General features: G+C 42.7%; 1 protein-coding gene across 1 annotated transcript; it reads left to right on the top strand.

Annotated features, from left to right (window-relative positions):
• Positions 1 to 8,977: 8,977 nt before the first annotated feature.
• On the top strand, positions 8,978 to 9,181 carry CLAFUR5_20226 (uncharacterized protein; the record flags this gene model as incomplete). Its single annotated transcript, XM_059463062.1, has 2 exons — positions 8,978 to 8,986; positions 9,032 to 9,181. 2 exons carry the CDS (start codon positions 8,978 to 8,980, stop codon positions 9,179 to 9,181), a joined length of 159 nt encoding a protein of 52 aa, XP_059319030.1.
• Between the last annotated feature and the right edge of the window lie 7,066 nt (positions 9,182 to 16,247).

Below are 16,247 nucleotides of genomic sequence, written 5' to 3'. Positions count from 1 at the left end.
GCTTATATATTATAGAACTGTAGCCGGCGCGTAAAGTGTATTAGATTGTACTTTTCTAGGTCAAACCGAGCCCCGTACCTCCTAGCCTAGTCCTCGTAGATCTTATACTTCTCTTCTAGTAGCCTATAGTTCTCCTTAGTCGAGGAAGACTACGCGATCTAGACTAGCCTCTCGGAGTTATCGAGGTACGCCTAGATATTAGCCTAGTAGGCCTTTCCCTAGTTTAGCTTAGGGGTTCTCGCTAGTATACGTTATATCTATGTCGTAATAGAGGTCCTGACTAGTATATAGTCTAATGACGCCTCGAGTATATGTTCGATCCTATAGTAGGTTACTATATAGTAGTAGCTATCTAAGATCTAGGAGAGGTCGATCGTGCCTTAGAGTCCCCCTCTCTTCTAGGTGCCTAGGTCCTTCGGGATATTAAGGGCAATTACGTTGCTCGCTATTAAGTCGAGTACTTCGTCGGCTATAGGGTACGGCTATATAAGGCTTTCCTAGGAAGGGTAGTATACGTTAAAGTCTCCTACTACGATGTGGTATCCTTGTCTCTTAAGCGCACTGTCTAGGTGTCTATAGACCCCTAGGTCGCGGCTAGACCTCGAGGCTAGCGGTTGGATATATAGGTTATATATCTAGGTGCTACCTACGTAGAGGGAGGTAATATCGCCCCCGCCTTCTTCGTCTACGTAGTATACTACCTCCTAGTCGGATTCTATTATGTCCTTGCTAATATAGAAGCACGTACGGGGTCTACCGTCGCCTCGTAGGCATGTCGTATAGCCTAGTAACTTATAGGTCGTTAGTCTCTTATAGTACGGGTTAATCTATAGCTCCTAGATTACTAGGACGTAGTAGACGTACGGGTCCGCCTCGTATAGGAAATGGTTCTAGACTATATCCTTGCTATAGTTGACGTTATACTAGATAATACTAAGCGTATCGAGGCTAGTTATCGGCATCGACAATTATCTCCTCTATAGCGTCCTAGGTCCTACTACCTTATACGTCCTAGTCTACGCCTGTCGACTATATACTAAAGGGGAGCCGGGCCTAGTTAGACTCCCTCGCCGTAGCTAGTAGGGCACGTGGCCTCCCGTACGCCCTAGGTTACGTATCCTTTATATCGTTCTCGGCCCTAGGGCGCTTATGCCCGACCGCCGCTACCTAGTTCCGGTATAGGCTAGCCTTACGGTCGCCGTAGAATCTTAGGGCGACGGTTCTATTAGTGATTGCCTTGTTTTTCGCTAGTTTCCGCTATAGGCATTCCGCGCTATACGATAGGTAGTGCCCCGGACAGTTCGCGTACCGTCTCGTAGCCGATATATTGTCCCTAGATATATAGTCTCCTATACAGTTCGAGCAGGCCTACTTATTTATATACGTGTAGGTTTGGTGTCTATACTATTAGCATTTAAAGCATTAGAGGACACGAAAGAGTAAGGAGTGCTTTTCTACTATCTTAAGGCTATATTACTAGATTAGGCCTTGTTCTATCGCTAGATCCGCCGCTTTCGCGTCTTATAGCTATACTATTAGCGCCGAGGCCTTCTTACCTTCTAGCCATTTCCTATAGAGCCAAGTCGCCTTCTAGATTAGAGAGTTAAGAGTAACCGGGTTGACCTTATAGAGAGCCCGTAGGTGACCTTAGTTAGTTAGGTCGAACTCCTTAGGCATGTCGTAGACTAGGATCGTGAATTGCTTCGTTAAGACCTTCGCTAATACCGTAACCTTAGATACCTACTATAGCTATACCTCTAGGTGCCTCCTAGTAGTAGTAGAGCTAGTATAGATCTATAGAGTGCCGTTAGACTATTAGTTCACTATGACTACCCCTAGTTAGTTAATTCGTTAGGCGAGCTCCTTGTTTAATAGCTTCGTAACTTCGGCCTAGTCTTCCTTTACTATAATACGGATCGTAACTATATCGTACGTTAGGCGGGGGCCTAGTACCGATGCCGCGACCGATGCCTAGCTATAGGGGTGTTGATTCCGGGTGGCCTTACTAATCGCCTAGGACGTCGTCCTTATTTCTTATTACCCTCTATAATACGATAGTATAAGCGCCGTACGTAGCTAAGTGATTATTAGCTATAGAGACCGGTATAGTAAGGAAGGAATCGTATTTAGTAAGCTAGCTACGAGATAAGGTAATAAGTCTTAATCGCGCTTTCCTACTTATCTAGTACTACCGTATAGCCTCGTTTCGAGAGGTTAGCCCGGAGCAAAAGCTTCCCTCTACGCCCTCCCTCCCTATTTGCTCCTTAAGCTAATATCTACCTCTATAGGCCTAAGCCCTTTAGTGCTCTCTATTGACCGACATACGTATCCGTCCTCTCGGGCTATATAGACAGTGTTAGCCGTCGCTACTAGTATATACTACGCCCTAGGTTTTGACGCCCTTTGCGTTACCGTAGCCTATCTCTAGAAAGCGGCCGTCTATACCTCGTAGGTTTGCTCGGGGCACACACTACGCCGGGTAGCGTACTCCTTACGTTTTTACCTACTAACTAATATAAAGTTCCTTATCACCCTACCCTCGATCCTCCCCGATTATAGAACTAATCCACTTATATTATACGTCTTTTCCCCGTCCTAATAGCCGTCTTTTCCTTGCTTAGGCTATCGTCTTTTCCTCGTCGCAATCTACTATATTAGACTAGGTACGTTATGTAGCGGGATAGGTAGTGCCTTAGGTAAAACCCTCGTTCCTATACCGGGTGTTTAATAGGCCCTTATAGGCTCCGTCGCGTGTCTACCTACCTACCGTATTACCCGCTAGTAAACACTAGATTGTTTCGTAGTCCGCTCGACGCCGTCGTATAGTCCGCTTAGTTGTTGTTCTGTAGTCCGCTCGTCTAATATTCGTCGCTTAGCCCGCTCGGTTTACGGTCTCCGGAGGTGAAAATTCTGTACTTATACTAGAGGTGTCCTATCGAGCGTATAGGCCACGGTTCCGCGCCCTTCTTATACGTAGAAAGAAGAGGGACTCGCTCCCGATACGAGTATACGCTCGTCGGATAGTTTTCATACCCGTTTTGCTAGTAGTCCTCTATTCGCCGCGGCTTCGCCTACGTTACGCGCCCGTCGCGCCTACGACGCTCTAGCGTAAGAATACTTGGCTCTCTCGTAGCAAGACGAGAGGTTCGTAGCCGACACTACGTATAGGTGATTCTCGTCGTCGACTAGGTAGTAAATATAGCGATTACTAAAGGTAGACAACTCGATATAATAGAGCGAGCTAATAACCTCTAGAACACCTAGTATACTACGCTATATACCGAGTATAACCGTACCTATAAGATACTACGAAGCGAGGAGGCTATAATATAGAAGATGGCCGTAGACCTAAAGAGTAAGAAGGATTATAACCTAGCAAAGTTATAAGAGGTAGAGAAGAAGTATAGGGAGGCTAATAACCTATATAAGCAATTTAGCGAGATTTATAAAAAGGAGAAGAAGAAGGTATACGATGCCGAAGATAAGAACTAGGCTCTATAGAAGGAGGTTAACGATCTAAAGACTCGACTCTAAGCTATAAAAGACACTATATAGAATAGAGGTAGGGGTCGCTCTAGTCGCGGACCCTCCTACTCACCTCCGCGCGAGACTTTACTCGAGTAGCTAATACGTAAGTATCGTAAAGCTACTAGTAGAGGCGGCGGCGGCGGAGGTAGTAGTAACGATAATAATAACGGTAATAGTAATAACGACCGAGGACGTAATAGAAACCGTCTACGACCTAATAATAATAACGGTCGCGACTCTCGAGCGCGTAATAGCCGTATATAGACTCCCCTAACCGAACTTTAGGAACGCCTATTTACTATTAACCGTACTCTAATACGCGGTATCGAGGTTAGTAAGGGCGTACCTAACCCGAAGTACTTTAAGAACGATAACGACCCTAACTTCGATAGTTAGTATAGTAGCGTGCTTCTTAAGCTAACTATAACTACTTTCCGCTCCGAGGTAGACGGCCTACGTTTTGTATATAGATAGACATAGGGTGACCCTTAGAGAAGTATTAAGCCGAGGATTCCCGTACCTAGATAACAATTATTTAACGAGTTTAAGACTAGTAAAGAACTACTAGATTAGATAACGCGCTAGTACGGTACCCGTAACGAAGGAACTAAGGCTATAGTTAATATCGCTACCTATAAGTAGAAGTAGAGCGAGACCTTTATTACCTTCTACGCTCGCTACTCGAAGCTACGTACTTAGATAGAGTAGACCGACGAGACTGAGCTAATACTATTTCGTAACCGCCTAAACCGTAAGTACTTTATTAAGACTTTCGGCGATAGGGAAGTAGATAGACGCTTATACAATATATAGGATGTTATTAAGGAATGTACGGTATTAGATAAGAGTTTCTACGAGACCGACCGACTATATCTATAGAAGGAGCGCCTACGTAGTAACCCTAATTCGAACAATAACGGCGTATAGGGCGGTAGTAATGCCGTAGGTGCCGTAGCTACTAGTACGACCGCTATAATCGTCTAGTAACTACTATAATACGTAGGTACGAAGAAGAAGGAGGACCTACCGGTTTACTTATAGAACCCGCCTTTATTAAACCGTAAGTAGCGTAAGGACCTTAAGAAGTAGGGTAAGTACTACCGCTACTATATAGGCTCGTACGTATTAACGAACCCCGAATGCCCAATATATAGATTAGATTAGATTTGTTATTCCTCTATTCTAGGACCCTATCCGGCCTGTATAGGTATATATCTATTGTTATTTACAAAGGGAAACCCGAATAGGTGAAAACCCTTCTCGCCCTAACTACTCCTTATCTAGATTAGCTTTTCCTCTAAACGTACGTAGTCTATATTACTACCCCGTTAGCCCCCGCTCCTAGCCGGTCTCGTCGCGCTACGTCGTGTCCTCTCTTCCTATACTACTCCTACTAGGCGGTACTATTCTAGCTAGCCCTTCTCTAGTATCTAGTTCGTAATACGCCGTAGGTCCTTAACGTTATTAAGAAGTGCCCTAATCGTCCGGTTCCTCGCCTTTACTATCTACTCCCCCCTTCCTAGCGACTACCTCGGATAGACGAGGAGTACGTACCGTACGTTCTAGGAGTAATAGCCGTAGGGGTAGCTAGTATTCGTATATTCTAGAACGTTCCTCTATAATAGGTACCCCTAGAGGCCGATATGTTTGCTTCGTAGTTAGGTTACTATACTACTCTATACCCTCGTAAGGCGGTATTAGATAAGCTTCGGGGGGTACTTAACCGTGAATTTCGTAGCTAACTATTTCTTAGGTTGTCCCGCTAGCTAAGGGCGTCCACTATGCCCTACACCCTAGTTGTTCTACCTCTCTTTCTATAGTTGCTCTATAAACGATTTCTTACCTTCCTATCGTATTACTAGCTATTCGTCCCTTACCCGGTAGTTCGGCTCGTTTCCGGGTCGAATGCCCTTATACGCTAGTACTAATTCGCGGGCCCTTACGACTATACTAGCGATAACCTTCTACACTAGGTACTATACCGACTTGCCTAAGTAGGAGGTCCGTAGTCCCTAGATATATAGGTCGATCGGCGGTATAGCGGTCTCGTACTTAAGTATCCTTATTAGTGTCGACTTATTTACCCCGGTAACCCTCCTTAGGCATTAGTTTTAGATCTTCGCTAACGGCGCGACGAGTCCTTTTAATAGATAGGTCCTCTCGCCTAAGGACTATACTTAGCTACTATAGGTAAGGAGTGGCCGTATAATAGCCGTATATAGGAGTCGTAACTACCGGAAGTCCGCGCCCTATATAGACGTAGTAAGCCTCTAGTATAATACTATATTCTGTTTAGCTTTCCGTAATATTGCCTATACGTACTTCCTCTACCGTAGCGCCGGGTCTACCTATAGTCCGAGGATCCTAAGCTGATCTACCGGGTTAGTCGTGTGCCCCTATATCTAGATAGAAGCTTACATATTATAGAATCGTAGCCGGCGCGTAAAGTGTATTAGATTATACTTTTCTAGGGCAAACCGAGCCCCGTGCCTCCTAGCCTAGTCCTCGTAGATCTTATACTTCTCTTCTAGTAGCCTATAGTTCTCCTTAGTCGAGGAAGACTACGCGATCTAGACTAGCCTCTCGGAGTTATCGAGGTACGCCTAGATATTAGCCTAGTAGGCCTTTCCCTAGTTTAGCTTAGGGGTTCTCGCTAGTATACGTTATATCTATGTCGTAATAGAGGTCCTGACTAGTATATAGTCTAATGACGCCTCGAGTATATGTTCGATCCTATAGTAGGTTACTATATAGTAGTAGCTATCTAAGATCTAGGAGAGGTCGATCGTGCCTTAGAGTCCCCCTCTCTTCTAGGTGCCTAGGTCCTTCGGGATATTAAGGGCAATTACGTTGCTCGCTATTAAGTCGAGTACTTCGTCGGCTATAGGGTACGGCTATATAAGGCTTTCCTAGGAAGGGTAGTATACGTTAAAGTCTCCTACTACGATGTGGTATCCTTGTCTCTTAAGCGCACTGTCTAGGTGTCTATAGACCCCTAGGTCGCGGCTAGACCTCGAGGCTAGCGGTTGGATATATAGGTTATATATCTAGGTGCTACCTACGTAGAGGGAGGTAATATCGCCCCCGCCTTCTTCGTCTACGTAGTATACTACCTCCTAGTCGGATTCTATTATGTCCTTGCTAATATAGAAGCACGTACGGGGTCTACCGTCGCCTCGTAGGCATGTCGTATAGCCTAGTAACTTATAGGTCGTTAGTCTCTTATAGTACGGGTTAATCTATAGCTCCTAGATTACTAGGACGTAGTAGACGTACGGGTCCGCCTCGTATAGGAAATGGTTCTAGACTATATCCTTGCTATAGTTAACGTTATACTAGATGATACTAAGCGTATCGAGGCTAGTTATCGGTATCGATAATCATTTCCTCTATAGCGTCCTATGTCCTACTACCTTATACGTCCTAGTCTACGCCTATCGGCTATATACTAAAGGGGAGCCGGGCCTAGTTAGATTCCCTCGCCGTAGCTAGTAGGGCACGTGGCCTCCCGTACGCCCTAGGTTACGTATCCTTTATATCGTTCTCGGCCCTAGGGCGCTTATACCCGACCGCCGCTACCTAGTTCCGGTATAGGCTAGCCTTACGGTCGCCGTAGAATCTTAGGGCGACGGTTCTATTAGTGATTGCCTTGTTTTTCGCTAGTTTCCGCTATAGGCATTCCGCGCTATACGATAGGTAGTACCCCGGACAGTTCGCGTACCGTCTCGTAGCCGATATATAGTCCCTAGACATATAGTCTCCTATATAGTTCGAGTAGGCCTACTTGTTTATATACGTGTAGGTTTGGTGTCTATACTATTAGCATTTGAAGTATTAGAGGACACGAAAGAGTAAGGAGTGCTTTTCTACTATCTTAAGGCTATATTGCTAGATTAGGCCTTATTCTATCGCTAGATCCGCCGCTTTCGCGTCTTATAGCTATACTATTAGCGCCGAGGCCTTCTTACCTTCTAGCTATTTCCTATAGAGCCAAGTCGCCTTCTAGATTAGAGAGTTAAGAGTGACCGGGTTGTCCTCTTAGAGAGTACGTAGGTGACCTTAGTTAGGTAGGTCGAACTCCTTAGGTATATCGTAGACTAGGATCGTAAATTACTTCGTTAAGACCTTCGCTAATACCGTAACCTTAGATACCTACTATAGCTATACCTCTAGGTGCCTCCTAGTAGTAGTAGAGCTAGTATAGATCTATAGAGTACCGTTAGACTATTAGTTCACTACGACTACCCCTAGTTAGTTGATTCGTTAGGCGAGCTCCTTGTTCGATAGCTTCGTAACTTTAGCCTAGTCTTCCTTTACTATAATACGGATCGTAACTATATCGTACGTTAGGCGGGGGCCTAGTACCGATACCGCAACCGATGCCTAGCTATAGGGGTGTTAATTCCGGGTGGCCTTACTAATCGCCTAGGACGTCGTTCTTATTTCTTATTCCCCTCGCTAATACGATAGTATAAGCGCCGTACGTAGCTAAGTAATCATTACCTATAGAGACCGGTATAGGAGCTAATCGTTAGTTCCTATACTTTTTACGTCCTCTATAAGTTACTACTAGTTGTCTTAGGAGAGCTTCGCCTATAGAGCCGTAGGCGCCGTCCGTACCGTAGCCTAGGCTACTATTACCTAGGAGCTGCCTAATATAGCTAGGCACCTCCGCGGCGTTTAGAGCTAAAGAAATAGGGTGAAGAAAACTTTAAGCTGTCTACCCTAATAGTAGGATATAGCCTCGAAGATAGGTACCTTCGGTAGTAGATTAGATTTAAAGACCGCTCGTCTTAATAAGGGCTAATTCCGGATTACCTCGAATATATAAGGGCTTCTTAGCGTTCCTAAATATAAAGAAGACGTTACTATATCTTAGCTCTATAATCGACCGTTCGACTAACCGACCGGTCGTCTAGTCGTCTAGTCGCCTAGCCTTACGTATTCGACTATATAAGCCTAACGTAGTCGTATACGTAATCTATCCGCGTCCGAGGCCAAAGCGATTAGTCCTTGTCTTCCGTTTCCTATATTTCTAGTATATATCCTACGAGACTCTCTCTCTCGTTCTTTAAAAACCGTAATACTATCCCCCTCTTAGCTAAGCTCGTCCCGAGTCTTATCTTCGTAGTATATATCTCTTCTTTCCCGTATTATAAGTAGGGAACCGCTAAGTCGAGAGCGTCGAGAACGTTAAGCGCTAGGTATCGAGTCCGAGGGTCGCGAAACACTATCTCTATATACTAGTTATTAGAGGGCGCGAGTTCCCGAGGGGAAGGGTCGCCTACGATACGTAGTAGATATCTAATTTAGGTATTACTCGGAGTACGTTCGGAAAGGTATAAAATATAACGTAACTATTACTTAGACTAAATAGGAGAGGTTAGGGTATTAACGTCGAAAGCTTAAGCGGGAGCTTGACGATACTAAAGAGAAGGTGACTAAGGCGATGTCGAAGGTATATCGTCTTCGAAAACAATTACGCGTTACTAAGGAGCGCGAGGAGAAGGCGATCGCGAAGGACTTCGAGGATTTACGGAAACTTCTACTTAAAGGTATAGAAGCGTTATCTACTCCTTCGTCGTATCTTCTCGTTCCTAAGGGTACTCCGGAAGAATTAGGAGCGGTCTTCTCAATACCGATCTCTTTGTAGGAGGAGTTATCGTTAATTCCTAACGATACTCTCTAGGCCTATCTGACTCTAGAGGAGGCCGTCGCGTTATACCTCGGATCCGGGTCCCTCTAGTTCCTAGGTATGTTTTTTCTTTTCTTCTAGTATATTCCTAGATCTTCTATTAATAGCTATATAGGTTTTCTTCTAGTTCCTCGGTATTTTCTAATTTATTATATCCTTTCTATTCAATAAGGTATCGCTGACCTTTCTTTTATAGGATTTCTTCGACTTCGAATTCGCCTTCCTCCTCTAGTTAGAAGTAGAGGTTTCTTAGTATAGCATCTTAGGGTTAGCTAGTTCTAATCTTAATACGTAGAATACTAGGTAGATTTTTACGTCCTTTAGTAATCGTAGTCAATAGTTGACTAGTCCTCGTAGTTCTTTAACGAGAAATAGTCCGACTTTTATATAATCTAGTTTTTTAGTCTTTCTTCTCGTTCTTAGATTCTTAGTAAGAAGATAGACCTTATCCCCTTTCTTAAGCTAAGGTACTATTTGTCGTTTCGCTCGTAAAAGCGTATGCTATTACTATGTCTTTATAATTATACCCTATACGGATTCGTAGAGTTATCTTAAGTCCGCTACTACTATATTAGCTCTATCTACTTAAGGATGCTCTCCTCTATTACTAAATAATGTTAGGTGCTTCTCGAAGTTAGTAAAGAATAGTATCTCGCCCGTTATTTCTAATTTGTGATTATTAAGGGCTAGTTATACTAACTTATAGGTAGGAGTGATACCTAATTGTCTTACGTATAGTTTACGTAGTATCGGAGGTATTGTTCTAGGGTTTAGTTTGCTCTTTCCGTCTGTCCGTCGGTTTACGGGTAGTATACTATTAATAGCTTATGTTATATACTAATCTCCGCGATAAGGGTCTTCTAGTAGTTCGATATAAATAGCTTGTCCCTAGCTATTATAAAGACCTTAGGGAATCCGTAGTATTGTACTAGGTTATTAAGTACTAAGTATCCGAGTTGCTCTACCGTATACATTTCGCTAGTAGGTATAAAGTGTACATATTTTGTTAGGCGGTCGACTATAACTAGTATTATATCGTATAGTGTTCCTATCGCCTTATCCGTTAAGGTAGGGAGCTTCGTAATAAAGTCTATCGTAACCTCGTCCTATAGTTATGTCGGTAGCGTCCTAAACTATATTTGTCCGTACTTCTCGTGTCTAGCGGCCTTATTCTATTAGTAGTATATATATCTCTTAATATATTATAGCACTTTCTGTCCTATCTATAGAAATAAGAAACTTCGCTATATAATCTCGAGAGTCTTTATAGTTCTAGGATGTCTATATTCTAGGTTATTATAATGTTATCAAATATATTCTTTTTCTCGTTCTCGTAGTACTTAGTACATCCCTTATATAAGTAGGAATTGCTCTTCTATATCCTAAAGGACACGTACTATATTCTTGAACTCTTTTATATTAGCGCTTAGGCTTCTATCTAGATTAGCCTCAAGTACTTGTTATTATACTAGTTCCTTTCCTTCTATATAGTCGCTTCTTCGGCTTAGTACGTCGGCCCTACTATTGTCTTTTCCTACGGTATAGCGGATTTCAAACTTGTACTATCCAAGTAGTTTCGACTAGCGGGCCTGTCTTCGGGTTAGTACCTTTGTCGTAGTGAAGTAAGTAAGATTCCTATAATTAGAAAGAATCGTTAGCGTAGGTACTCCTTCCGCGTATACTCTCTAGTACTATATATATATATATTGTTTACTGTGCTATTATAGAGCCTATTGGCCTATATAGCTATACTACCTACTTTTAGTTATAAAGGGGAAACTCGTATTATAGAGTAAAAACCCCCTCTCCTCTCCTATACGTTCTTAACCTTACCTTCTTTCGTATTTTCCTTATTAAGGGTATACTAGTATTATAGGCCTGCCCTAATAACCACCCTGTCTACACCCCCTTGACCTCCCGCCTCTTCTCTATCTACTCCTCCGTCTCGCTAGCTAGCGCGAACTGTTTAAGAAAGCCCTACTATAGTACCTACTATACTATCCGTTTTACGTCTCGCTTATCTATTACGATTAACTAGTAGTCGCGTCTTACTACCTTAGCTCTCTACTAGCCTCGTTCTCCTACCTATTACGGGCACCGTAGTATTATGTGCTCCGGGTTCTATAACGGGTATTTATACTAGTATACTAGGCTATATACGTCCGGGACTTTCCTTCTATATAGGTAGGCCCTTAACCCGATATGTTCGGACCTAATCTATATCGCGATACTTACTTCGGCCCTTGTTAGGTCACGGTAGAGTAGGTAGTTGTGTCTCTAGAAGGGGCGTAAGGCTAGGGGTCCTCGATTTGGTAGGGGATTCTCTTTCTATTCCTATTCCTAAAGGTAGCCCGCTACCTACTCTACGAGGCTTTACGTCTTTACCTTATTACCCTTTTTCCTCCGTACCTTTTCCTCCTCCTCCTTCCTCTCTAGCCACTCCTAGGTTCGCTTAACGACTTCAAACGTACGTAGGTCGTCTTACTTTTAGCTTTAACGTACCCTAAGGCTAGGTAGTCGGTCGTACCTCCTAGCGATCTTCTCCGTAGAGTCCCGAATAGCTTATTATACTAGATAATCCGCCGTCTTCCTAGCGTATTAGATCCTCATTCCCTTAATATAATGTTTAATTAGGGGGGACCCTATCTCTACCTCCGCTACTCTCGTTAGCGTCGTCTTATAGGCTCCTAGTATCCGTCTAAGGTTCGCGGCCTACGTCCGGTTTAGGGGTCCCTCTATCCGCTTCGGGATCGGTTTACTTACTCCTCCTATCCCCTATATCTAGGCCCCGTAGAGTATTACTAGTTTTACGATCGTCTTGTATATAATCCTTATCTTACTAAACGTAGCTCCCTATATTAACGTTATAGACCTAATCCTAGTACTATCGATAGACGCCCTATATATTATATATAAGAGACTTATTATTAGTTATATATAAGGAGGGGAAAAATGGCGACGACGACGGTAGTAGACGACCGAGAGTAAGGGGGAGACGAGTAGAGGACGCTCTATAAGAAGGCGGAAGAGATAGTAGCGGTAGAAGAAGGGAGATTTCCGGAGAGAGTACTAAAAGGAGTAATAAGCGAACTACTCGGGGGACTAAAGGCGCTTAAACGACAAACAAGCACTACGATCAATATAGTAATCGAGGTAGTAACACGAAACGTAAGAAATAACCCTTAAAGAGACCCGAGACAGACCTAGGGCCTAACAACCTAGGTAATAATTACGAGCTAACCTACCCTCCCCCCTATAGTATAGTACTACGAGTCTATATTACGGACTAGAAAGAGAAGGAAGAGATAGGAAAGATAACCGGGAGGGAGATAGTCGAGAAGATCGGAGTAAAGGGAATAGTAGGGGCAAGGGTAGACAATAAAGGGGTCAAGCTGTTTATAGTATACGTATAGGATAAGAAGGCCTTCGAAATCAATAAGGAGTAGATATTAAAGATCGGGAGCATAGCGAAAGTCTCCTATTAACAGTATATAGTAATTACGTATAGGGTCCTACGAACCTTTAATATATAAAGGGATATACTAAACCTCTAGAGGTAAAACTAGGTAATAGTACTAGGACTATAGATCATAAAGACAGCGTAGGTTAAGAAGAAGATAGAGGAGGGCAAGAGGGCCTCCTCGCTAATCTTATAGGTTGTAATACTAGAGCAAGCGAACAAGGTCTTAGACTAAGAGTTGTACTAGGACTTTAAGAGGCTAGATGTAGAAATCTATTAGAGTAGCTATAGAATCCTTTAATGTTTTAACTATTAACAGTACGGACATATTGCCCTAAAGTATAGCAAAGCTATACTAGTCTACTCCTACTATACTAGTGATCACGCGACCTAAGAGTACTAAAAACGGAAGGAGGATATAAGATACGTAGTATAGGAGAAAATACCCGGTATAGTCAAACTAATGCCTAGTTAGACTATTAGCCTAGTAGAGAGCGCGGGAAGTAAGGGTAATAACACTAACTAGGTTCCTAGTAGGTAAACAGAAACAACTAGAGAGAACTACCTACCCGAATAAGAGACCCCGGCTATAAGAGGAGCTATAAATAGTGCTAGTAATAGGGAGACTAACGTTCTTATATAAGGTAGCGCAGAGCAATAGATAAATAAGAATCAACCAAATGATAGGGAGCTAACCCTAAAGGGAAGAATAGGAGGAGGGACGGGAACACTAATAGTAAGACTAATAGTAAGACTAAACGGACCTATACACAAACATGTCCTAATGCCTTATACTAGTAGACTATCAATCATTCAGTATAATGTGAACAGAAGTAAAGACAAGGTCTAAAGGAGCTTTCTATAAGCCTTAGACCCGGAGGAACACTATATTATAGTAATATAGGAACTATAGATCAACCTACACTCTAGGATTCTATTAACTATACGAGACCCGAGATACTACGTAGTAATAAACAGAACCGAGGGAGTCCTACGAACATATATCTATGTCAGTAAGAAGGTACTAGTAGAGGACTAGTAGGCCTAGCCGAGAACCGATAGGGATATTACTATAGTACAGCTTAAAACAACTTAAGGCTAGGTCCTAATCTATAGCGTACACAACCTACCTCTAGAGTCTAGAAGCAGCACATAACTATACACGCTAGGAAGGCTCCCGGAAGTAATAGACTAACAAAACTACAACATTGTAACAGGAGATTTCAACCTCTACTACCTAAAGTAGGGATCGGACTTTACCCTAGCATACTACTTCTTAGTAGGGAGGCTTATTAGTCAGATAGAAACAGCCTAAATGGACTTAATCACGCCAAAGGGAACAGGAACTTAGGCTAGAAACAATAGTTCTAGCACGCTAGACCTATACTTTATGTCCTACGCCTTAATAAGACGGGTAGAAAGCTATATAGTCAATGACTAACTAGAGTCCTTATTAGACCACTATCTAATCCAAATCGATATCTAACTTATAGTTAAGGAGGAGAGGGAACCTAAGAGGAAGCTCTACTAGAAGTAGGCCGAGTAGACACTAGTATAGTAGCGGCTAGAAGGCGAACTAGAATAGGTGAATATTAACGACATATATATAACGGAGGGGATCGACTAAGTAGTAGAGCAGCTAATACAAGCTATATAACGGGTAGCCTAGGCCTATATACCTAAGAAGAGATGGTCGCTATACTAGAAGCTATACTAGACACTAGAGTACATAGCTAAAGTTAAGGAGGTAAGGAGAGCAAGAAGGAGATAGGAGTAACGACGTACCTAAGCAAACTAGGAAGTATATAACAACGCGTATAAAGCAAAGAAGGCACAGATTAGAAGAGACAAGACGTAGGAGTAGAGGTTAACTATAGGGATAATTATAGAACACCCGGAACAAATCTAGAGACTAGTAGAATAGGCTAGGAAACTAGACGAGGAACGAAACTCCCCGCCCTAGTTTCCCTTAATATAGGACTAAGACGGGGAAACGCAAACCACTCCGATAGGGAAAGCGAAAGTATTCGTAGACTACTTCTTCGGGACTTAGGTAGAGGTAGACCTAAGTAACATCCTAGGAACACACATTCCTCCGCTAAGGGAGGCTAACTAGTAAGTGTCTACTATAGAGATCGGAAACATTATTAAGAAACTAAAGGGCAATAAAGCCCTAGGCCTAGACAAGATCCCTAACTATTACCTAAAAGCTAGTAGTAGCCTTATTACTCTAGTGCTTACGCTAATCTTCACCTAGTATATAAAGTAGGGGTATTGCCTAAAGGCCTTTAGGTAATTACTAACTTACGTCCTAAGGAAACCCTCAAAGGAAGACTATACTAAGTTGAAGTTATATAGACTAATTGCGTTACTAAATATACTAGGGAAGCTCCTAGAGAAGGTCGTAGCTATAAGGCTTACCGGAATAGTAGAAGAACATAACCTCCTCCCGGTAACGTAAATAGGGGGGAGACAAAAGAGATCTACCCTTATAGTAGTCGAACTGATTATAGAGCAAATCAGACATATCTAGTACTATAGCAATAATAAGGTAGCCTTACTACTTTTACTAGATATATTAGGGGCTTTCGACAACGTGTCCTACGTAAGGCTCCTATATATCCTTAGAATAAAAAGCATCCTAGCCTAGATAGTACACTTTATATAGTCATTCCTTAAGGACAGAACAACCTAGATCCTCCTAGGGTCCTTTAAAGCCCCGTAGACCCTAATTATAAACACGGGTATCCTATAGGGCTCTATACTCTCCCCAATTCTGTTTCTCCTCTTTATAGCCGACCTGACCCTACTCCTAGAAATAGTAACTACCTTAGTATCGGGGTTCGTAGATAACATAAGTATCCTAGCGTAGTCGGGGTCTATAGAGGAAAACTACGTACTCCTAGAGGAGAGACATAGATAATACGAAAAGTAGGTAAGAGAGTATAGGGCAAAATTCGTACCGGACAAGTACTAACTTATCTATTTTAGTAAGGTAAAGACAAAACGCAACTTAGTAGTACTAGTAAAAATCTAGGGGTTCGAGACCTATCCTATAAGGGAACTTATAGTCCTTAGGATATAGCTAGACCCGAAACTTAGCTAGGGACTATAAGTAAAGAAGGCGTAAGCGAGAGCGGATACTAATAGACAATTAATCGAGAGACTTACTACGTCAACCTAGGGGGCGACCTTTACAAAGGCCTAGACTATATATAAGGCTATTGTTAAGCCCGTAATGCTATATAGAGTAGCAATTTAGGTAGCGGAAAAACACATCCCGAAGAGAATTGAGGACCCCCTTAATAGAGCGTAGGTAGCTTGCCTAAAGAGAGTACTAGGGGCATATAAGTCAACCCCTTATAGGACAATGGAAATGGGATCAGGTACAGCCCCTATTAGGGAGTACCTCTAGGGTATAAGGTGTTAATACGTAGAGAAGACATCAGTATACCTAGCCTAGAGAACTATCTAAGTAGCTACTTAAAGGATAAGAACCTAGTAGGAGAGGAGGAGAAGACCTAACCGGCTATACATAATCCTCTAGAAGGAAGTAGACCTAAA

This window comes from Fulvia fulva, chromosome 6 (genome assembly GCF_020509005.1).
Source record: "Fulvia fulva chromosome 6, complete sequence".
NCBI classification, from domain to species: Eukaryota; Fungi; Ascomycota; class Dothideomycetes; order Mycosphaerellales; family Mycosphaerellaceae; genus Fulvia; species Fulvia fulva.
Note: the sequence above shows the minus strand (reverse complement) of the source record. Positions and strands in the feature narration are given on the sequence as shown.